The sequence below is a fragment of the Elgaria multicarinata genome, chromosome 15, assembly GCF_023053635.1.
Source record: "Elgaria multicarinata webbii isolate HBS135686 ecotype San Diego chromosome 15, rElgMul1.1.pri, whole genome shotgun sequence".
Classification (NCBI taxonomy): Eukaryota; Metazoa; Chordata; class Lepidosauria; order Squamata; family Anguidae; genus Elgaria; species Elgaria multicarinata.
The window spans coordinates 30140202-30163002 of NC_086185.1; the positions used below are offsets into that span (position 1 = coordinate 30140202).

Genomic DNA, 22801 nt, shown 5'->3' on the forward strand with positions numbered 1-22801 from the left:
CCCCCTGCTTCGCGGCCCAAGGAAGAGGTCCAAGCTCAGGCAGCGGAGCGGCAGGCCGGGCGCTCGGCCAGCCCGGCGGGATGCGCCGAGCTCCTGCGCCGAGCCCAGCGTTTCATCAGCCCTTTCGCAGGAGCTGCCAAAAGCGGTCACGGCTCAGTGCGAAGCGGCGCTTTCCCCCTGCCGCGGCTCCGCTCTCGCCGTCTTTTTTTCAAATCATAAAAGAGGGAGGGAGGGAGGGACAGCGCTTCTTCTCCCCGGCGCCCCCACCCCGCCTCCGCCTCCTCCTCCTCCTCCTCCTCCTCTCTCTCTCTCCCCCGAATAGAGCCAAATGGATCGCCGCCGGAGCACCCGAAGGGGGGACCGAAGCACTAGCCAAGGGGCGATGCCAGTGAGGTGTGGCTTGCATTTAAATATCCGATATGTCAATGGAAGGGGAGTGGGGATGTATATAAAGTCCGGTCCGCACCGGCTCTCCGGACAGACCCAGCCGCGCCGATGAACGGCAGGAGACGAGCCGCGCCGAGGGGGCCACTCGCCCGGCCGGGCCAGCCGGCGCACGCGGCCTGAGGCCCAGCAGCGAGGCGAGGGCTACCGCCGGCCGGCCGCCCGAGGACCCGGGGCCCCCGCGCCCTCCTGCCCCTGCCCGGCTCTTGCCCGACGCCCGCGCGGCCATGGCCGAGGTGGGCGGCTTCCTGGGCTCCCTGGATTTGGATTTGCACGGCTTTTCCTCGTCACTTGGGAACGCGCCTCTCGCCGACTCGCCGGGCTTTTTGAACGAGCGCCTGGGGCAGATCGAGGGGCGGCTGCAGCGGGGCTCGCCCACCGACTTCGCCCACCTCAAAGGCATCCTCCGGCGGAGGCAGCTCTACTGCCGGACCGGCTTCCACCTGGAGATCTGCCCCAACGGAACCGTCCACGGCACCCGGCAGGATCACAGCCGCTTCGGTAAGCGGCCCCAGGGGCAGGGGCGCCGGCTCGGCGGACGGGCCGCCGGGAGGGGGAGAGGGAGGGAGCGGCGTGGGCTGGGCGCCGCCGCTGCCGCCCGCCGGACCAAACCGGTGCCCGCGAGCGGGGGCGCGCAGCTCCGGAGGTCGCTCATCCCCAGCCCCAATTCCAAAGTTCTGGAGTCGAGGGGTTGGAGAGAAACCTGGCGGGGAGGGAGGATTTGCGGGAAAGGACTGGAGGCTTTGGGGGGGGGGGGGGAGCAGACCAGCGCGAGGGGTCTTGGAGCGCCCCCGCAGGGCCACGTGGTGCTGGGGACGCCCCCAACTCCTGGTCGTGGGCCGCCGTGTGGGGAAGCCTTTGCGCCGCGCAGGAGCAGCGCCCCGACGACGCGTCCCCTGTTTACAGCCTCCGCGCTTGGTCGCGTTCCAAGCCACGTGGTCTCTTTCCCTTCTCCAGGTTTCTTTCTTCTCCGCCCACCCAACAAATGAACCGAAAGCCCCCTGCTTGGAATCCCCTTTTTCCCTTTCCCTCCGGGCTGCCTCCCTCCCTCCCTCCCGCCCCCCAGGGCAGGTGTGCGCCTTCCGCTGCCTAGTCCGGCGCAGTCACAATAGCCGCGGCGCTCCGCCTTTATGAACTCGTTCAAAGTGCCCCGCCGCCGCCTCATCCAACATATAGAACTAATTACACCATTAATATAAATCATCCCGAACATGGATATAATTAGAATGCTAAATAAATGCGCTCACCCCCCAGCAGTGCCAGCGTTTTAATTTTCAATTTCCTACTCTCCCGCTGCTAGAGCCATTTTGCAGGTGCAGAAAAAACATACTTTGAAATATATATATATATCTCACACCACCAAAGTGAACCACCAGGAACATATTTCTCTCGCCTCCGGCCCGCCCCCAAGCAAATATATAACTCACAGTAGCTGGACAAGAAAAAGAAGATGCAGGTGTTTTAAGAAGGCCAAAGACATGTTATCCTTTCTGTGCTTTTGTCTTTGCACATTTTTGAACTAGATGCACCAAATATCATTAAAGCTGCAATCCATACCCACTTACCTAGGAGTAAGTCCCACTGAGACCTGCACTGGAACAGTCACGTAGACTACAATTCTATGCACACTTACTTGGAAATAAGTCCCGCTGAGTTCAATTGGGCTTACATTTCAGTAGATGTGTATAGGATTGCACTGTTAAAAGAATCTGGAGCCAGAGTAACTACAAATATTTTTAGAACTTTAAACCCTTCAAATAAAAGGGTGGGGAGGAGAAAGACACGTGGCTCATTTTTACATGCCAAAACTCAAATGTATCGGTGTCACATTAGCCTTGAAATGCTTCACAAGAGTAGCAGTGCTTTTTTTCCCCTTTTCATTTATAATGCAAGGAAAAAAGTAAGCTTCAATAAAAGGACAGTCTGAAACTCTCCCGGAAATCTCAGCTGCTTGCAGGTGTCTGCAGAAACGCTCAGGAAGGCTCATATTGGGGTGGGGTGGGGTGGGGGGCTCCTCAGCCCTGCAATCAAAATCTTGGGAGGACTGGATATTCCCTGCACCTGCGGTCCCATAAGATACCTCCAGCCATGCCAGTTTTCTTCTGTCCTCATGGCTTGGACACAACTGTGTCCCGTGAGAAATCCAGTTAAACCCCTTTAGTAAAAAGAAGCAGAAGAAATCTGTTAGTCGGGGGGGGGGGGGGAGGAAACCAGCCTTACAGCCCAGCGGGAGGTGTGTTTATTCAAAAGCCAGTCTTGCCAGGTTGAATGGAGCTTACTTCCAAGTAAGTGGGCGCAGGATGACTCCCTTGCTGTGAATGGTGCCCTAGACAAACATCAGGTGCCCGTGACACCTCTTCAGGTAAATGTATGCATTTATCTCAGTCGAAAGTCTTTGGCAGGTTAATCCAGTTGTTTCCCATTCTGTTCCTAATACCGCCCCACCTCCCCCCAGTTGATTAGCGTGTCGCCCAAACTACTGCAGCCAAAACATCTGCTTATTTCCTTAAACTCAGCTAAATCAATGGGGGAAGCGTAAGGCCGTTGTAGACACGTGTATGTGCGGGGGGGGGGGGAGTGTCCTTTAATTAGCTCCCAAAAGACACACATAATTTCCCTTTCGTCTTTCTGCACGAGGAAGCTGCCCCTGAGAAATGGGGGGGGGGAAGCAACCCTGTTTGCGCCACACTTGACTTCAGCCCTATGCCTGCACCTACACAGCCCTTCCCCCCTTCTAAACAAGCTACTCAAGAGGAGGCTTTCCAGGTCTTGAGGAGAATTTTATGGCTGCAGCTCTCAGCGCACTGAGCCAAAAGAACAACTTTCTGTGAGATGCATGGCGTTTACTTCCAAGTTAAAACAGTTAGGACTGGCATGCACGTCCCAGCCGAATTTCAGAAGCCTCCCCACCCCGCCCTGCACTTTTATTTAAAAGCAGCAAGCCACTTTTTCATTAGGTTTGCAAGCTGAGGAGTTAGCAGTACAATAAATCGAAACATTAGCATTCCATAAGTCTTTTGGCCGTTGGCATCCAGCTATGTAAATGAGACCAGGCTTGTGATATAAAATATTATAGATTCCTGCTCCAGGCATCTCTCAAAGGCAGCGTAAAATAAATAGTTATTTGTCATAATTGGAGGGCGGAGCCCTGGGGGATCTGACTGGAGTCCTCAGGTGCAGATCAAGCTGGCTTGCGCTCGAGGCGTGAGAAACCCTGAGCCACGTGAGCTGGCGCGAGGGACGAGGCAATAGCCAGCCACTGCTCTCAGCCGTCATGAGTGAGTCAGTCGTCTGGTTGAAGGAGGGGGCTTCAGGTAGCGTTGCACACTGGTTTTACTACAGGTAAGCTACGGAGGGGGATCTCAAAAAGGAACTTCTGCTTGAGAGTAGAACCTCCTTGTTTAGCAGCAGTATGCCTCTGGATGCCAGAGGCTGGGGATAGCTCAATGGGTCTACTCTAAGTATAGCTAAGTCTGGGTCCAACCCATTAGTTGCATGCATCATGTCCCAATAGAAACTTGGAAAGCCACTGCCGCTCAGAGATGGCCCATCGATGCTATGCAAGTGCGATGGCTTCTCGCCACCTCTCCTTGAGCAGACTCTGGCTTTGCCTGCCCTTCAAAGGATACATGTGAAGTTTTATTTATTTATTATTGCATTTATATCCCGCCTTTTTTCCTCCAAGGAACCCAAGGCGGTGTACATAATCCACTTTCTCTCCATTTTATCCTCACAACAACAACCCTGTGAGGTAGGTTGGGCTGAGAGTCTGTGATTGGGCCAAAGTCACCCAGTGGGTTTCCATGGCCGAGTGGGGACTAGAACTCAGATCTCCCGACTCCCAGTCCAACACTTTAGCCACTACACCACACTGACTCCTGAGAAACGGTGGGGGGGGGGGAGGAAGCAACCCTGTTTGGGCTTGCGCATGGAGTTGCTTGCTGTGGTCTGGCAAACAGCGTCAGACTCCATGCGTGATCCTTGAGGTGCTGCAGCTGCACATGGGTACAAGGGCTAGAACAGAGCCCTGCCTAGTCAAGTTGAAAGAAGATCAGCTGTGCCTTCATATGTGAGTCAGTTTCAGAATTCAAGGGAGTCCGGTCCGGCCAAGGCTTTCGAGATAGACAGGTTGAAGCACGGCTGATGCAAGACTGGTTGGCAGTAATGGGAGCAAGTCACCGTTTTGGTGGGGAGGTTGTTCTACAGACGTGGCTATGGGCGCATCTGTATGTGGCTTTGATGTGTCTGCTAAGGAAGCCCTACCTGTCAAAGAGGGTTCTGGGAAGCATTCTGGTGCTCATGCTCACCTCACATAGGGTGCGGGAAGGCCTGTTGGACTTTGCCGTTGGACTCTATGAACAGCCAACGTTTCCTTGGGAAAGTGGAGGGGAAGTACTAGCCAAGCTGTCTTTCAAGGAAGCTCATCTGCTATTATTAATCTTCTGATTGAGAAATCCTGATGAGCTTTCTGTGGAGCACTGGACATAATTTGGACATAGCAACAGGGTTAGAAAAGGTACTGTTTCTGAAGTGCTCGCTCAGAGCAGCAGCTTAAAAAAGAAAAGAAAAACCAGTTAAGAGATTACTTTAGAGGGGGTGTCTAGGCTAGACCTAGGCTGGAATTCTAGGCTTTGTCTGCAGCCGTGGAGATGTGCAAGCTGATTGCACCTGGCTCGTAGTCTCAAGGCAAGTGTTTGTGTCTGGACAGGAGCTGCATTGGATCTAGCCTGCCTATCCCATTCCCAAGCCATTCCCATTCCCAATCTTGCTTTATTGGAGAGTTAGCACTTTTAAACTTGGCAAGTTAGGACCACAGGAAGATGCTCCTCCGGCTCAGCACTGTCTGCAGTGACTCCGGTCCCTACGAAGAGATGCCAGGGATTAAACTTGGGATCTCTTCCAAAGCATTTTCTGTGCCACAGAACTATGGCCTTTCCCATAGTTATGACCAATCCGAGCTGTTATTGCACCAGTGGGGCAAAATGTGTACAGTGGTAAAAAGAGGCCACATGGAGCTGAAAAGGGGGTGATTGATGCCTAATGGCCAGTGCAGCTCCATTTTCATTCTACACAGCAATTTTAGCATGTGGATGACCAAAAAACAGCACCAAGGATTTGTACAACCTTCCTATAGAACGGGTGGGCAATTTATGCCCTTCCAGATGTTATGCCCATCATCCTTCCCTATTGGCTATGCTGGCTAGCATTGGAGGGGTGGTTGTAGGTGAAAACATCTGGAAGGACACAAGTTGACTATCCCTGCTATAAACCAATTCCCTTTCTTAGTTTCTTTCTTTCTTTCTTTCTAAAAAAGGATGTATGCATTTCTATTTAATGCTGCTGTTTTGTGCAATCATATTTTTGTAGATGTAAATAGAATGGATTGTTGTTAGTATTCAGACACCAAAAATATCCTGGTCTCTCTCCAAAATAAGTGCTCCAAAAGTATGAACAGTCCATAAATGTTCTGTACAGCTGGCAACCCTTTTGACCTGGTATGTGCTGTTGTAGGATAGTTCATCCTTTGACCACAACAGGCACCAGATTATAGTTTCAGAGCAGTACCACTGGCAACTTCAAAACACGAATGGCCAAAAGTTACATATGATCGTAGGAAGTGTGATGGCGCCTCCATCCCACTAGCATGCGGCTAGACAAGCAATCGTTCATGCTTTCAGCTATCCTGCCTCCACCCTCCATGGGCTGGCAGGGCTGGCCCCACTATTACACAGGGTGAAGCAGCTGCCTCAGGCAGCAGATTTGAGGTGCCATGGAAAGGCAGCAAATTGCTCATTATTCAAGTTATTGTTGCATTTTTACTCCTAGTCATAGCACTGAACTTCACATACATTATATCAGTATTCCATACAACAACCCAGTATAACGATGCCCATATTGATGATGGGGGCTGAGGCAGAGAGAAAGAGAGAGTGGCTTGCCTAAGGTCATCTTGAGAGTTTGCAGCATGTTAAGTTAGAAAGGTGCCTTCTGGCTCATGATGCTTTGTCACACCAGCTCCAAGAAGAGAGTTATTACCTAAAACTCACATAGTGCAACCCGGCTTAAAGATAAATTCATGGAGGAGAAGGCGACCAATAGCTGCTAGTCCTGATGGCTCTGTGCTCCCTCAAGTATCAGAGGCGGTGCGCCTGCTTGTGGGTTTTTCACTGCTATCGGATTGGCCACAGTAAGATCAGAAAGGTGGGCTAGATGGACCTTTGGCCTGATCCAGCATGGCTCTTCTCATGTTCTTAAGACAGTGTACCCCCTCTCGGTCCTTCAAGACATTTTGAGAAAGAAAGGTTGTACGTTGCCACTTAAGCACAAGGAGACTTTCAGAAGAAGCAAATCGTTCTGGGAAATGTCTTTTACCGATTGGGGGTGGGGGCACCAAAGCAATAATGAACTAAAGTCCCGCGATAGATGGTTTGGCGTCCAGGCTTCTGCGTGTGGGTGTTTGGAGCAATAGATCACGAGAGGCCTTGAGACATGAGCCCAGCTGCTCTCAAATGTTTGAGAATGGTTTTCCATGCCTATCACGGCCCTGATCCACAGAAGTAGGCATGGCAGCTCTGCCTGCACAGTAAGGCCTTCTCTTTTTTTCTTTTTTGGTATACTCTTTGCTAAAGCTCCTCTGAGATTTTGCCGACTTTGACATAAACACCCAGTGCACCTGTTTCCAAACAGTTGCTGGGTGGGGGGTGGGTTGTTGGTGTGGTTTTTTTTGTTTAAGTTAAAAATGTAGATTTGCAGATTTTAGTACAACATCCAGCGTTGTTCTGAAGCCCCCTTGCCTGTGGATGCGGCTGTACAAGAAGAGACAGGTGCAGGCAGCTGAAGTAATCTTTCAACAATTGTTTTAGTACTATAACAATGACTGGCAGCCTGCCCTGCTCCGACGGAGGTTCAAAGATAACCCCGCTTTTCAGACATCAGAAATTCCAGTCAAATCTCACAGAATGTGATCTGGAGAGACTCAAAAGCATAAATGGAACAAATATCTCGGCCACAGAAGAAAAGAGAAGAGCTGGAAAAACAAATCATGTTTGGCCACAGAAGCAGCCCTGCTGCAGTCCGAAAGTGAATTCTTGATTGCTTCCCAACAACCGCTCCCTGCGCTGGTGAGCTATGCATGTTGGAGGCTTCGCTTACGAATTTGAGCAAGGGGGTCGTGGCAAAATTTCCTTCCTTTCACCTTGCTTAGGTTTCAGTTATGTTCTCCGTGTTGCGTTTTGTTGCCCTCCTTCCTTTTCTGTTCTTTTTAGCTGAACAATGCTGCTAGGCGGTGCCATTTGGTGACATTTTATTGTGTGACCTCGGAAAGGGTGCTGCAACTGTGCCCGGAATTATTAAAATAGTATAATTAGGACTGCAACTTTAATCAGTGAGATTAATGACTAGCAAGGCACCCCTGATTTATCATGCCACACTTTTTTTTAAAGCAGATGTTGTAAACACTGAAGATGCTGGAAGGCACATTCTTAGAAGAGGCCTTTTGACTTCACCCTCACACAGTCGTGCCTCTTAAGATTCTGTGCCTAAGAGGATTCTATGTAAGCACCCAAACAGAAAACGTGCATCTTTTCCTTCAAGCAATTGTTTTAGTCACATGTAATCCTATACTTGTTTACTCAGAATGAAATCCTATTTTATTAAATGGGTCTTACTCCAGGTAAGCATGTTATAGGATTGCAACCCTCATTATTTAAAACTAATTTGACCAATTGCAGAACTATGCACACTTCCTTGAGAGTAAATCTCACTGCACACAGTGCAGCTTACTCCTGAGTAAGCTCTCAGAGCAGCAGTTGTGCTCTCAGTTTTCTTTTAATTGGGTGGCAGCTACGAGGAGGAGGAGGATCTTAATTCCATTTCTAACCAATAAAATGAAATGTTTAAATAATATGAACCAAATAGTATGATGAAATCAACAAATAGCCTTGTGGCACCTTAAAGATGACATCATCTCAGTTTAAAAGCATACTTTTTAAGAATGTATGTAGAATGAGGAAAATTTACATGTTCCTCCTAAAAATGCTCCATGTATGTTTTAGCCACATGTCTTGAGAGGAGGAGTTCCACAGACGCACTTTGTTCTTGAACCCTAACTTCAAAAGGAGGTGGCCGTAGGTCATCCTTTGCAGATTCCATAGGGTGAGGAAGATTACGCTGTGATCTGCAAACAGCAGTCCCTACTTCTTCCTTGGAACTTGGGAATAAATCCCACTGATTTCAATAGGATTTATTTTGCCTCTCAAACTTCAGGGGCAGGAGAAATCCCATAGACACTATATTATGCTCGATGTAAAGATTTCTGGGGGAGGGGAATGGGGCGCACTAACCAACAGGTACCTATGGTGGGTGTAGACTTGAAGCAATGCAGTTCAGACCAAGTGTAGTGCAGGATGTTTATCCATGGGACAAAGAGGGGCTGATCTCAGTGCAACTGTTGGAGCTAGAAGGATGAATCCGTTGCGCTTTGGAAGCGTAGCTGAAAGGTGGCATATAAACCTTTAAAATAAATCAATTGGGCATGCATGCGTGAGCCTAAGTACTGGGATGGACTCCATGCGTAGTAAGATCGCCGTGATAGACCGGCTCTCATTCTGCAAGAGTGCTCGCTACTATACTTCATGAGCTAAAGGGCTCGTCATTAATGTGCCGGAGAAGCGCCTGCTCCCCACCTCCACCCCCCACCCCCCCGTCAATGTCAAGACTAGCCAAGCAGTGTAAAGCTTTTCCAAGTGGAACTTTGAGAAACTTGGAGCTGGCAAAGGGAATGTGTATGATGTAACCCAACCGGGGTGGGTCAGGTGTGCACATGGAGGGCTAGACACTCCAGAAGCTCTATAAATAAATGGAGGAGGATCCGTCAGGTTGTTCTTGCAGTACTTCCCTCCCTGGCCTTTCCGCTTGCCGGCTTGCATGACTAGACTGCATGCAGCGAGCTCCTGTTTTGGGGTCATGGTTAGGGTAACCCTCTGGGACCCACGGGGACTGATTCTCTTTGTCTCATAGAATAGGAGCCCTATATAGGACATAGCAGGCCTCTATCTGGCACATCCTGCTTTTTCAGCTGCACAGTCTCATCCTGAGTTCCATTTCTTGGTGGTCATGCTGATGTTTGGCAAAAGTAATATGATATGATACGATACATGATATAATATAATATATACAGACTTAGATCTTCATGACAAGCACAATGCAAAGGTTGCAGAACATGGTTTGCACTTCAGACAACAGTGGCAAGCAAAAATCAGTTGCAGGTCGCACAACTGACAAGAAATAATCAGTGGGAGGGTTGCACAAGTGACCCTTGCATCCGTGATTTCTGTTGTTCTACTTCCAGAGAAGCAACGGACACCCAGGCGCTTCCTTTTCCCACTAGACTAGCTGCACTCATACGCACACAAGGCTGCTTCACACCGAATGAGGCTCCACATGGTGAGCAGCCTCTGGGTGACTGTACCAGCTAGTGTTTCCAACAGCTGTTACAGCCCCCGGTGGAAAGCCCCCTCCCTGCCCTGCCCCCACATTGCTTCCCCTCCCTCCCTCCCTCCCTCACCCTCCCTCCCTCTGGAAGCACCTGGCTTCTTCTTGGAACTGGAGCAATAGAGAAGGTTGAAGGAACCACTCACTGTGACGTCCTCATTTCTCGCTGCTGCTCAGAGCCTGAGAAATGGTGTGCCAGGAGGCAACCTGAGGGCACTGAGAGGGGGCAGGTGACTGTAGCTGCGTAGGAATGGCTGCGAGTGGCCACAGTGCTGCGAGTGCTTTCAGAGGAGCCTCATTCAGAATCTCTTGCGTTGAACTGGCCCCGAGCCTAGATTTCCATTTTATTTTATTTTCCGGTGAGACATGAACCCTCTGCTTAAGACTCTATGCTTCTGTGCAGATGTGTAATTTTGCACACAGTACAGTTGTGTCTGGAAGTCACTTGTGCACAGCATGAAAAGAGTCCACCGTCCTTCTGGTATTGGTGGATTTAGACACCTCTGTGATACTCCCTTTTTCTGCCTTCTTCCTAAGGTTTCAGGTTTTCTTGTGGAAGGGTTTGCCAGATGACATAATCACATTCAAGACCCTCAGGAAAGAGAAGAGACAGATCTCCAAGGTTTATGATAAGCTTTAGTGAAGAGTGGAGTCTGGGAAGGTGGCAGGTCCCCATGGTGGTGTCCACTCAGGGTGCCGTTGTTTGCATTCTTTAAGTAACTCTCTGTTTTGTTTTTTATGTTTTTCAAAAGGAATTTTGGAGTTTATTAGCTTGGCTGTAGGGCTGGTTAGTATCCGCGGAGTGGATTCTGGACTTTACCTCGGGATGAACGAAAGAGGCGAACTGTATGGATCGGTAAGTGTGAACCCTGAAGGTCTGAGGCAGGCCAAATGTGTAAGCTCGGTGTAGAAGATGGGGCGGGGGGAGAGCTTGAAGATTTTATGATGCCTTGATATGATGCAGGATGCCCGGTAAGTCACCAGTGACGGGGGCTGTCTTCACGGCACTGGGTTGGTTCTGCTCTGCCCCCAAGCCCCGCGCTATTGCTGGGGCACAGTGGCAGAAAGTTGTCCTCACAAGAGGAGGAGGTGGTGGCGGGCTTTCTGGCGGCCATTAGGTTTGCTGGGCTCTCCCCCTCCTGCGGCTTCCAGTGACCAATAGAAGGTGGCTTTCCGCCCAGGAATGCCTCTGGAGCAGATCTGAGCGAGCGGAAGAGCCAGGTCGACCTCACTCTGGCTGGAAAAGTCGGGGTAACTCCCCAACTTTTCAGCCATGCAACTTAGCCTCTTTGCCCCAGGGTGGCTTCAAATTTGTGGCTGCATTATATAACTGACGCAGCGTGGATTCGGAGCGACCCTGGGGCAGAGACGATGTCAAGACAGCCCCCGAGGTGGGTTTGCAAATACTTTTGAGAGTTCCCTAGCCACAGATGAGAAACCGTTGTCTATTTGTGGTACTGAAAAAAAGCCGCAGCTGGGAAGTTGAAGGCTTCCAGGTTCCCTGAAAGTGAACAGAACAATCAAGGCTTGGTATGCCTTGGGGAAATCTGCCTTATAAAAAGTTCAGCCTGACTCATCCAGCTTTCAAGGCAGGTAACACTGATCCTAGACAACCTAACAGTATAACTATGCACCTGAAAAAACAAAGCCATTTATGGCATGAAAGCAAGATTGAAAAATCTGAATAAAAATCCATTTAGGGCGCAATCCTATGCATGTCTAGACAGGAAAAAAGCCCTACAACTCCCATATCTGGCTAAGGAATGCTGGAAGTTGTAGGACTTTTTTCTGTCTAAACAGGCATAGGATTGTGCCCTAAATTCCAATAACATGCTTTTTACACTTAAAGGGAGGACCCTGTCTTACTTTATTGGGGAGTTCATTTCAAAGCCTCAAGATCACCACAAAGTCTAGCTCCTGTCAATCCGGATCTTGCATCAACTCTTGAGTAGGACCCTCACGTCAAATCTAAATTAGGCGTGTGTGCTCCTATCAGGAGCAGCTCTCACTACAGGTCCCATGTAAGGCTTTAAAGGGAAACACCAGGATCTGGAGCATTGGGCCCCCAGATGAGCTGGGCACTTGCTCAGGAGCCTTTCTGTGAGCTGAGGGACAGAAAGCAAATTTCTACTGTGGCAGCTTCAGCGTCATCTTCAAGAGCAGCCCCATGCTGGGCACATGGAAGTAGCAGATCCCGGAAGTAAAAGTAGGGCGACCCTATGGAAAGGAGGACCGGGCTCCTGTATCTTTAACAGTTGTATAGAAAGGGGCATTTCAGCAGGTGTCCTTTGTATGCATGCAGCACCTGGTGGAATTCCCTCTTCATCACCAGTGAAAGCTGCAGGAGCCCTGCCCTCTTTTGGATCTGGTCACTCTAGTATAACTCCTGCAGCTTTCACTGTTGTGAAGAAGAGGGAATTTCAGCAGGTGCTGCATACATACAAATGACACCTGCTGAAATTCCCCTTTTAATACAACTGTTAAAGATACAGGAGCCCTGTCCTCCTTTCCAAATGGTCACCCTAACCATGGATTGTCTGCACTGAATGACAGCAGCTGTGTGGGGTCTCGAACATGTCCAGTTGCCACCTGACCCTTTTGTTGACTAGGGGAATGTCCGGGATCACACCTTGGACCATCTTCATGCAATTGAGCTATGGGCTCTCGCAGCTTGCAAGTCCACACGAGTGGGCTTTCCTCATGGCTGCCACGAGGATGCATCCCGGTTGCTCTGGCCTTCGCAGCACGGATGATCAAGCTGTCCATCAGGGGTTCCTCCATGAGACGTTTAGTTAGAAAGACCAGTTTCCCGGAAAGGAACGTTTCCCACCACTGCCCTCCTTCCCTTGCAGCGTGCAGCCTCAGGAGAGTGTTGTGGGTGTGTTCTGCTCACGCGCAAAAGAATGGGTCAGTACCCTGCAGGATCTGACACTGTACCCCAGAACATGCCCTGAGTGCTCTGAAACATGCAGGAAGATCTCTGCAAAAAGTCCCACCAGCAGCAGCAGCTCATGGGGCAGCCAATGGCATGACCAGCAGTCTCTTGTGCCGGGAAAGCTCACAGTGCAAACTGTCCCCTTGAGCACATTGTTCGAGGGTGCAGCCATGTGCTCGTCTCCATCTGTGTCGCTTGAAATCTGCCCTCCTGCGAGATGATCCCTTTTGAGAGTTAGCCAGGCAAGGTCCACCCTCGGCTCACGGTGTCAATGACACCCAACCCTCCCTGGACTTAACTCGTTTAGGGATATGACCTCAGGGTATCTTGACTGCTTTGGGGCATGACCTCAGTCTTTGGTTACGTTGCTTCTCGGAATCTCTGTGCTTGAAAGGAACCTCCAGTGTCACCTTGCATGGCATACACACACGCACACACACACACTCCGCAAAGAGGTTCCCGAGAATTAAACCATTGCTCTTGCTTACAAGAGCACATACTCAGCATCGTTTGAATTTGGCCTGGTTCCCCCAAACAACAGCTGAGCTGGTTAGGCAGATTGCAGCTCGTGCCTCATGTCACTGAATGCTCCTCCATTCAAAGCAAGTATCTGTATGTAGGAAACTAAGTGTTGCAGGGGAAGTGCGTTCTCTTTTACATGCTAGTTTTCTAGGTGCAGGGACTGATGTGAGCAGACCAAAAAGAGATGGTCCAAAAACAGATTTATGAAGGCTGGGCCCTAGATTGACATCCTTCCGCCATGTCTGTTTTTTTTAAATCTGAATTTTAATCACAGGCAAGGCAATAAGGGCCCAAATGACATATCTTAATTGTGTTGTTTTGCCTTTGAGTGCAGTCCCCCACTCAACACACACACAAACTGCTAGCACTTGGGTGGGTGGGTGGCCTGTATTGAGACAAAGAGTTCAAGCACCTACCCCCACCCTAAAGTCCTCATCTGGATTGGGTCCCCTGCACTGATGTTAAATCTTCTATAAGAGTAAGAGAAAAAGAAAGGGCCAATCAGCCCTAACAACTGGGGGCAAAAGCCAGAAATAGTGTTCATCACACAAACATTTAGTGTGTGCTTTTATAAAGCTTCACCTATGAATTTGTTTTTATCGAAAATGACAGGAATCACAGTGCTTTGAGCAGACGTTATTTTTCAGGGGAATAATGATTATTTCTATATTTCTGTCAACGTCCGTGGTGTGGCCAGGGGCGGCGCTACCATGAGGCCAACTAGGCAGCCGCCCAGGGCGCAGACCTCAGAGGGGCGCAGTACTGACCTTTAAGGATCACAGTTTTATACAAATTAGCTGTTTTAAGGAAAAACATAATAAAAGGAAAATATGGTAGTCCAGAAACTCTTCTTGAACAGCTGAATCGAAGTTGGCAATTTGGGGTGGGTAGGGGGTGCAAGTAGGCTCCTTGCCTAGGGCGCAAAATAGTCTGGCCCTGGCCCTGGATGGGCACCAAGAAAAGCCTGAGGGGCCTGCAGTCTAAATGCCTCAGTGGGAAAACAGCAAAGGGAGAAAGGGGCCACTTCATGAGGGTCTCTGGGCCTGTGTGTAAACAATAGCTGGAGGGCTCCTACCGCCAGACACGGGAAGCGGCCTTGGATGGAATCACTGACTGGCTGTGCTGGCTCCCCAGGGCTTCGCGCAAAGGGTCTTTTCCAACCCTCCCTGGGAATTCAATCTGGGACTTTCTGCATGCAAAGCCAGGGGCAAAGAACCGTGTTGGAATCCGTTCATTCAGCCACAAAGCGTACTGGGTGAGCTCATTCTTTCTCAGCCTGATCGACCTCACAGGGTTGCTGTGAGAGGGAAGGATTAGGCACTGTTTTCCCAGCCCTCAGCAGCCTTCAACCCAGCTTACAGTCAGTAGTCGATAACATACAAAACTAAAACAAAAAATATAAAGCAGCAAATCAATTAATGAGAATAAAATGGTTGGGGGTTGGGAGAACCACCTATGTAATTCTGAGCTTCGTGGAGAAGAGCAGGATAGAAATGTAATAAATGTAAGTGTAACACAACAACTGTCATCTGAGGCCCTTGCACCAGGTGCCTCCTCCAACAGAGGTTCAGAGGATGGCAACAAGGGAAAGGACCTTCTCGGTGGTGGCCCCCTGATTGTGGAATGCTCTCCTCAGTGAGGTCCACCTGGTGCCAACGTTATCATCTAGGTTAAGACTGTCCTCTACTCCCAGGCATTTGGCAGCATATGAATAGTTTCTAACTGGTCCTGGGACTTCTATTGTTGATTGTTTTCAAGAGCAATCCTGTGGTCCCTGGCAAGTGTCCCAGGGGCCATAGGACTGCTTGGATTCCACCTTCTGAGGTTGAAGACAACACTCCAGCCTTGGAGAGATGGAGATCTGACTCTCCTCCCGTGCTCCCTTGGAGCCAGCATGGGAAGAACTGCACAGGCTGCCCAATGAGGTCAGAAAGAGGAGGAGGAAAGGGGGCATTCCAGTGAGCAAGGAGAGGAGGAGACCAGAGAGGCAAGTTGTCCTGAGCCTCCTTCCCTCCCCCTCTGAATAGCCCATCTGGTGAAATATGCAGGGCAAGAGGACAGGGAGGTGAAGATGGCCTCCACTGCCCCTTCCGGCCTGCATTGGGTGATCGGACACCTCGAAGGTCAGGAGCTTTCAGTTACCAAGGGTACGATGGATAGGGTTGCGCCCTTACTATGTTTTTTAATTCGTATTTTATTTATTTTATGCTTGCTGTTGTTCCCGCCTTGATCTAATCGGAGAGGCGGGTAAGAAATAAATTATTATTATTATTATTATTATATTGTTTTTATATGTAAATGGTTTTGTATTGTATATTTAAGGTTTTAATCTTTTGTAAACTGCCCAGAGAGCTTTGGCTGTTGGGCAGTGTAGAATAAATAAATAATCAATAATAAGTATAGAATAAATAAATAATCAAACCAACGTCTTTGGGTTGACTCAGCAAATTTCTTTGGAGGTTGGATGATTTTTCACTTCCCTTTTTCTCTCTTCACTCCTCTGTTACCGTTCCCCTGCCCACACAGAAGAAGCTCACAAGAGAGTGTGTTTTCCGCGAGCAGTTTGAAGAAAACTGGTATAATACCTACGCCTCGACCCTGTACAAACATTCTGACTCCGAGCGACAATATTATGTTGCTTTGAACAGAGACGGCTCCCCCCGAGAAGGATACAGGACTAAGAGACATCAAAAATTCACTCATTTTTTACCAAGGCCTGTGGACCCTACAAAGATACCTGCGATGTACAGAGACCTCTTCCACTACAGGTGATGTTCTCTACAGCTTGAGCCGCCAGTGTGTATATATACTTGGGTCCCCAAGCTTTTTGCTGGAGAGCTATATACACCTTAGTCATTCCAACCCCTTTTATCAAATCTAGGTAACAGGTAGAGAAGCACTTACAATGAATTCCTCGGCGTTCTTGTTGTTATTTTTCTTTTAAAGGTGTATATCGAGGTCGCGTTTACTCCTGTGGGGTGGGGCTTGGGGCAGGGCCTGGGACCCTCTGTGCCTTCATTCATTTCTTCAATTGCTTTCTTTATCTGGTGGGCTAGGAAAAGGCAAAAGTTCATGCTGGGGAGGAAAGATTATTTTTGAACCGACAACCACCACCAGCACTAATCACCAGCCACGTGATCAAGGTGACTACAGGAAAGAAGACCACAGAAATGACTTATATGTTTCCCACAAGCTTGGAATGGTGGCTTATTATAGCGGGCCCCTCAGACGGGACCCACTGAATGAAGTGGCCCCTGTATTTACTACACAGATTCTCTTGAGGTGGCCCTAACAGACTTGCCAGATGTTGCTAGAACAAAATCCTGACTGTAGTCTCTAGCTCATAGACTTCTATGGTGGGAAAACAGAGGGGAGAACTCAGAATATTCAAGTCAAACCAGACATCTGGCAATCCTGGGTCCTGAGCGATGAGTGTGTGTGTGTGTGTGTGTGTGTATAGGTGTGTGTGTGTGTGTGTGTGTGTAAGGGTGTGTGTGTGTAAGGGTGTGTGTGTGTGTGCGCGCATGTGTATGCATGCATGCTTTGGTATGTGTGTTTCCTACTATTAGGAGAATAAGAGCAAAAAAGGATGGGTCAAGGAATTCACGTTCTTGAGATGTATACATGATACTGTTCATAGGAACAAATGTATTTATAAAGGGTATATGATATTTATTTTATATATTTATTTATTTCAAAAGTTATTTTATTTTTAAAATGAGAGATATTATGGCCCAATTTTCATCAGAAAGAACGAGGTCCTACTGAAATAGGAAAAAGGGGGAAATGGGTTTTTAAAGAGCTTATCGGCAATAAAATTGTCTTTATATGTTGTAGGTGGCTTGCTAATTTATTCCAATTGCATCCATTGTTAATTTAAGACACACATAAAATGCAGACATACAAGCATGAAACCATGGTGGGGAGGGGAGATCCTGCAGGAGGAGAGGTATTTCATAATTATGATCCTAAGTTAAATAGGTAAACACAGTGGCTGAGTTCGCACAACACACTAATCCACACTCAGTGGTTGAGGGTGGGTTGTATTTGAATCTTGGGTTGCTTGTTGAACCATGGGTTAGCATGTTGCAACTTGTGAGCATGTTGTTTGGATTGTTTAACAAAGAATCCACAGTTCAACAACAACCCACCCTCAACCACTGAGTGTGGGTTAGCATGTTGTGTGAACAGCTCCCCCCCTTTCTTCAGGTTTTCAACTCAGTCCTGGAAGATAATTTATGTTCAGTGAATGTGTTTCCTTCAAATATGTCCCTCAAGAATAGGATCATTGAGGATTCCTACTACTTGCCATTGCTCTGTTGGGTAATGATGTAAACAAGAAGAGCTGCTTTCATTTGGCTTCTCTGTCGGCAACATTAAGCGGTTAACATGCATTTCCTGTTCGAAAATACCTTGCCATTTCCCCTTCAAGGAATTTTCTAAAATCCAAAATATTACCAGTAAGTATTAACAAACAACTATGTTTCTGATTTCTGTGTATATATGAACAGCGCTTTATAAAGATTTGGTTTACCTTATCAATAAGAATTCAGATTTCTCATTGGTATTATCCTATCACCAATGGTAAGGTGCAGGAAAAGTAAAATTTAGCCTAGAATGGAACCAAATATTTAAAATGAAATTACAACCATTAAAATAATTCATCAAGCTAACTTATATTTGCTATTAGTCACATTCAAAACTGCACAAGCCTTGCAGTGTTTCTTTAATTTACTTGTACAACAATCCAGCAAGTTACTATTAACCCCATTTTGCAGACTGGGGAACTGAGGCTGAAAGAGCTATACAATCAGTATCTATACAATCACTATTCAAAAGTCTTCTCCCATTGAATTCAGCAGTGCTTACATCCAGGAAAGAGAGCTTAGGGGTGCAGCTGAGTATCCATGCTACTACATTTCCCTTCAAAGTTACAGTAGGAGTAGAGAAAAGGATCGCTGCCTAGTACCATCCTTTGTTTAGTGTTTCAAAATGCCTTTAAAAGCTTCCATTCTTTTTCAGATCTGTTTATATCTTTCTTGCTCCTCAACGATCCTCAACGTTTATGGATTTTTTTAGCAGCCACTGCAAACATCACAGGCCTATAAGTATTATTTGTCGGAGTCAGCTAGAAAAAAAAGAAAATTTATCAGACCAATTGCAGCGGGCTTCCCCAACCTGGTGCTCTCCAGATGTGTTGGGCTGCAACTCCCATAATTCCCAGCTAGTTGAGGTCCAAAATATCTGGAGGGCACAAACACCAGATCAGGGGAGGCAGCTCCAGTGAGTGTGTTTAGGGTTGTGTGTCTAGGATAGGGTGACCATATGACCGGATTTGCCCAGATTTGCCTGGGTTTTTGATGGCAAATCCGGGAGGGGAAATCCGGATTCCCCCCCCCCCTCAAGAGCAGCTCTAATGGGAATTAACAAAAATGCTTATAACTCCGTCATTTTTTAAGATAAAGAAATGAAATTTGGCATAATGGTAGTTCTTAGGAAGGGCTTTAGTCATACCAAATTTGAAACAGATCCGTTCATCCATTGATTTTTTTGAATTTTTTTTAAAAATTGAGGTTTTAAAATTATTATTTTTAAAATCGTCATTTTTAAAGATAAAGAGATGAAACTTTGTACCATGATAGGATTTAGGTAGAGCTTTAGCCACACCAAATTTGAAACAGATCTGTTCATCCATTGATTTTTTAGGATTTTTTTAAAAATTGAGGTTTTAAAATTATTATTTTTAAAATCGTCATTTTTAAAGTTAAAGAGATGAAACTTTGTACCATGATAGGATTTAGGTAGAGCTTTAGCCACACCAAATTTGAAACAGATCCGTTCATAATTTAGCTGAAACGTGATAGAAAAACGAGAGCAGAAATAACTACATTTGTGAGTAATGAAGACTTATGTCACATAAAAGATTTTACAACAGCCAAGGAGTTGGGGAATGGGCTGGAACAGTATTTTAGAAGAAAAAGTCTCAAAGACTATATTTGTCCAAGAAGTTATTTAATTCGAAGTTACCTGAGGCAGGAGATTTAGAAAAACATTTGAGTAAAATGTCTAGCTTGATAGATCAGCTAAAATCCATAAGAAAGGATTTTAGTGAAGAAGACAAAACAATTTTATTACTTTCAAGTTTTTCTTGTGTTTTTCTTGTGGTCAGTTAAGACATTTAGCAAAGCAGTATAAAGTTCCAAATAAAAGTAGTGATAAAAAAGATTTCAAAGCAGTAGCAGAAATCAATCAAATAGTATATATACAGCTTTCACAAGAACATGTCTTCAAAATAACAAGACAAGTTAGCTGATTGATTCAGGAGTGACATCGCACCCTACAGCGCCCAGAGGAGAGGCATATGGCACTGGCCTACGAATCTGCCCTGGCTTCAAACTATGAAGGGGAAAGCAATGTGCTGGTCAGGGAAGTCTGCCTCGAACAGCTTAAGGTTTGACTACAGATCTCGATCGCTTCAAGACATGATGGACTCCTGAGCAAGACCTTGCCTGCGAAGCATGGCCTGCCTGGTTATGTGCATTAAGGAGAAGACACTCCTTAAAAGAGACAGATAATAGGGATAAATGCCAAGTTCTACATCTAGGAAATAGAAACCAAATACACAGTTACAAGATGGGGGATACTGGGCTCAGCAATACTACAAGCGAGAAGGATCTCGGAATTGTTGTAGATCACAAGCTGAATATGAGCCAACAGTGCGATGTGGCTGCAAGAAAGGCAAGTGCTATTTTGGGCTGCATTAGTATAGTTTTCAAATCGCATGAGGTACTGGTTTCTCTCTATTCAGCCCTGGTTAGGCCTCATCTTGAGTATTGGGTCCAGTTCTGGGCTCCACAATTCAAGAAGGATGCAGACAAGCTGGAGCGTGTTCAGAGGAGGGCAACCAGGATGATCAGGGGTCTGGAAACAAAGCCCTATGAAGAGAGACTGAAAGAACTGGGCATGTTTAGCCTGGAGAAGAGAAGACTGAGGGGAGACATGATAGCACTCTTCAAATACTTAAAAGGTTGTCACACAGAGGAGGGCCAGGATCTCTTTTGGATCCTCCCAGAGTGCAGGGCACAGAATAATGGGCTGAAGTTACAGGATTCCGGTTGGAAACCAGGGAAAACTTCCTGACTGTTAGAGTAGTACAAGAATGGAGCCAGTTATCTAGGGAGGTTGTGGGCTCTCACACAGTCATAGAATCATAGAATAGTAGAGTTGGAAGGGGCCTATAAGGCCATTGAGTCTAACCCCCTGCTCAATGCAGGAATCCACCCTAAAGCATATTTGACAGGTGGTTGTCCAGATGCCTCCTCCTCTAGTGTGGGAGACAACGATCTGTCAGGTATGCTTTAGGGTGGATTCCTGCATTGAGCAGGGGGTTGTACTCTATGGCCTTATAGGCCCCTTCCAACTCTACTATTCTATGATTCTATGATATACCAGTTTCTGAAAGACTGATAAGCTTGTGCGTTCTCAACTTCCTCTGGCTAGCCACGTCAGGCTGTGAGGTACAGAAAGATGAGTCCCGTATACAGGCCAATTACTCTAGTGATATTCACACAAATCCTCTCATGCCGGCGATTAACGTGTGACAGGGTAGTGGGGACATGCCCTCCTTCCATGCCAGCCTCCACCCAACAGCATTGATGCTCAGTGTTAGTGAGAAATGCCTCTTCTCCTAAAATGTGAGACCGGCTTGGCTGTACATGAGTAACAGAGGCTCTTTAACATGGAACATACAACCCCAGGAGTGTGTCAGCAGGCAGATCAGCTTTGGAAGGTACCTTCCTCACTGAACATGTATGGGCAGGTATGTGTGTGTGTGATAGGATCACCCCTAGAAATTTGCTTTATTCCATGCCGGTTTCATTTGGCCTTTATTCTGTGTCCAGGTCCCATAGTGATGTTGCTTGGGCAGTTTAATTCCTGAAACCATTCAGGGCTCTGCTCCTCTGACTATCCCTATTTCTATTTTTCAAATTGGACAAGGCTTCCAACAGAATGTAACCGCCACTACTACAGAACTTACTGAATATGCTACTCTTTTTATACACAAGAAATCCAAGCTAAAAAGGAAACTTATTTCACTTCACCTTGCTGCTAGGCAACATTCCTACATCTTATGAACCTTGTTTGTACCCTGATGCAACCAGAACAGTTAGCTCTGAGTGACCCTTGTGATGGCACCTGATAACTGCTTTAAAAACTCTACAAATTAATCCTTATTTTGCACCCAGTTTTGCTGTGATCCCCTGCCATTATTATTCCAAGACTTCCTTCAAAGAAAATATCTGAAATGGGGTGCAGTTTTTCCCATTATTTCCTTCCCCAAGAGAGAGGGTTATTCATTTGATATCCTTACCTAACTTGATTGATCCAGAGGTGGCAGCTGGACGTACTCTTTTACTCCTGACATCCGTATTTTCTTTGGGCCTTACGATGACTTTGCCCACCTCCTCAAAAGCCTTTTTCAAATGGTTGCATCCATCTGTGTTTTGCCCCTTTATAGGTCAGACAGGCCTGATGCTAAAGACCACTCATTCTTTATTTCCACTCCATTATTTCTAGCACTGCTCAGAAGTAGAGTTGGTGTAGCATCACCAGTATTCCAGTATCTATCCATGGACTTATAGTAGACAAACTGCAGCAACTAGTGAATAAATTTACTTTCCTCTATGTAAGTTCTTCCAACGCTCACTTCACTAGGTGGTTAGTGGGGAAAAAAGTCTCCCAGTAATTTCAAGGGTTGGTTTTTTTCTTAAGTAATGTAAATGAGTCTTCTGCAAGTCTGTGTCACCAAGTGGAGCATCCAAGAGTCCTCTGACAGGGCTGACTGGGTCACTGATGCAATCTCCTCATGCATTTCAAACCCTGGCCGGGTCAACTGGCCAACTAACATCTGAGGAGTCTTCAGGAACAGCTTTCTCATTCCACTCTGTGATATTGTTGGATTGAACAAGAACTACTATAGTGGATTGTCCAAAACAAGTAGGTGATCAATTTGCCAGGTTTTCAGACTGGTTTTGGGGGAGGGCGAAGGTAGACAGCTTACAGCTGAAAAACAGCCAGAAGGGAAGAGATTAAGCATCCCTCTGTGCCTTGAATGCTTTCCACTCATAATTTCACATTTATTCCCTTGGAACCAGTTTGGAAAGGCTTTTCGTTTAAAAAACCAAAACCTTCTTTGGAAGTTGCCTTCACTCAAGTCTAAGGACCTATAAAGATGGCTGGAGAATACTTGGGGTTGCTGTTCAACACAGCCAGAGGGCAGGCAGGGAGGGCTGCTGGGATGCTAACATTTTTCTTACTGCTTTAAGCCCCAAATCTAGCAGTATTGGATCTCATCTTGAAGAAAACCTAGGAAGTACTGAAAGCTTGAAAACATTTTTTCTTACATGA

The 22801-nt window shown here is 47.1% G+C and overlaps 1 protein-coding gene across 1 annotated transcript; it reads left to right on the plus strand.

The window, feature by feature from the left end:
* The first annotated feature begins 671 nt into the window (after positions 1 to 671).
* FGF16 (fibroblast growth factor 16) lies at positions 672 to 16843 on the plus strand. Its single transcript, XM_063141660.1, has 3 exons — positions 672 to 945; positions 10689 to 10792; positions 15920 to 16843. Exons 1-3 carry the CDS (start codon positions 672 to 674, stop codon positions 16163 to 16165), a joined length of 624 nt encoding a protein of 207 aa, XP_062997730.1. The 3' UTR covers positions 16166 to 16843.
* Positions 16844 to 22801: the final 5958 nt, after the last annotated feature.

Coding starts and splice junctions, on each gene's coding strand:
- FGF16 (XM_063141660.1), top strand. CDS start 672: ATGGCCGAGGTGGGCGGCTTCCTGGGCTCCCTGGATTTGGATTTGCAC. Junction 946..10,688: donor GCAGGATCACAGCCGCTTCG/GTAAGCGGCCCC, acceptor GTTTTTCAAAAG/GAATTTTGGAGTTTATTAGC. Junction 10,793..15,919: donor GAGGCGAACTGTATGGATCG/GTAAGTGTGAAC, acceptor CTGCCCACACAG/AAGAAGCTCACAAGAGAGTG.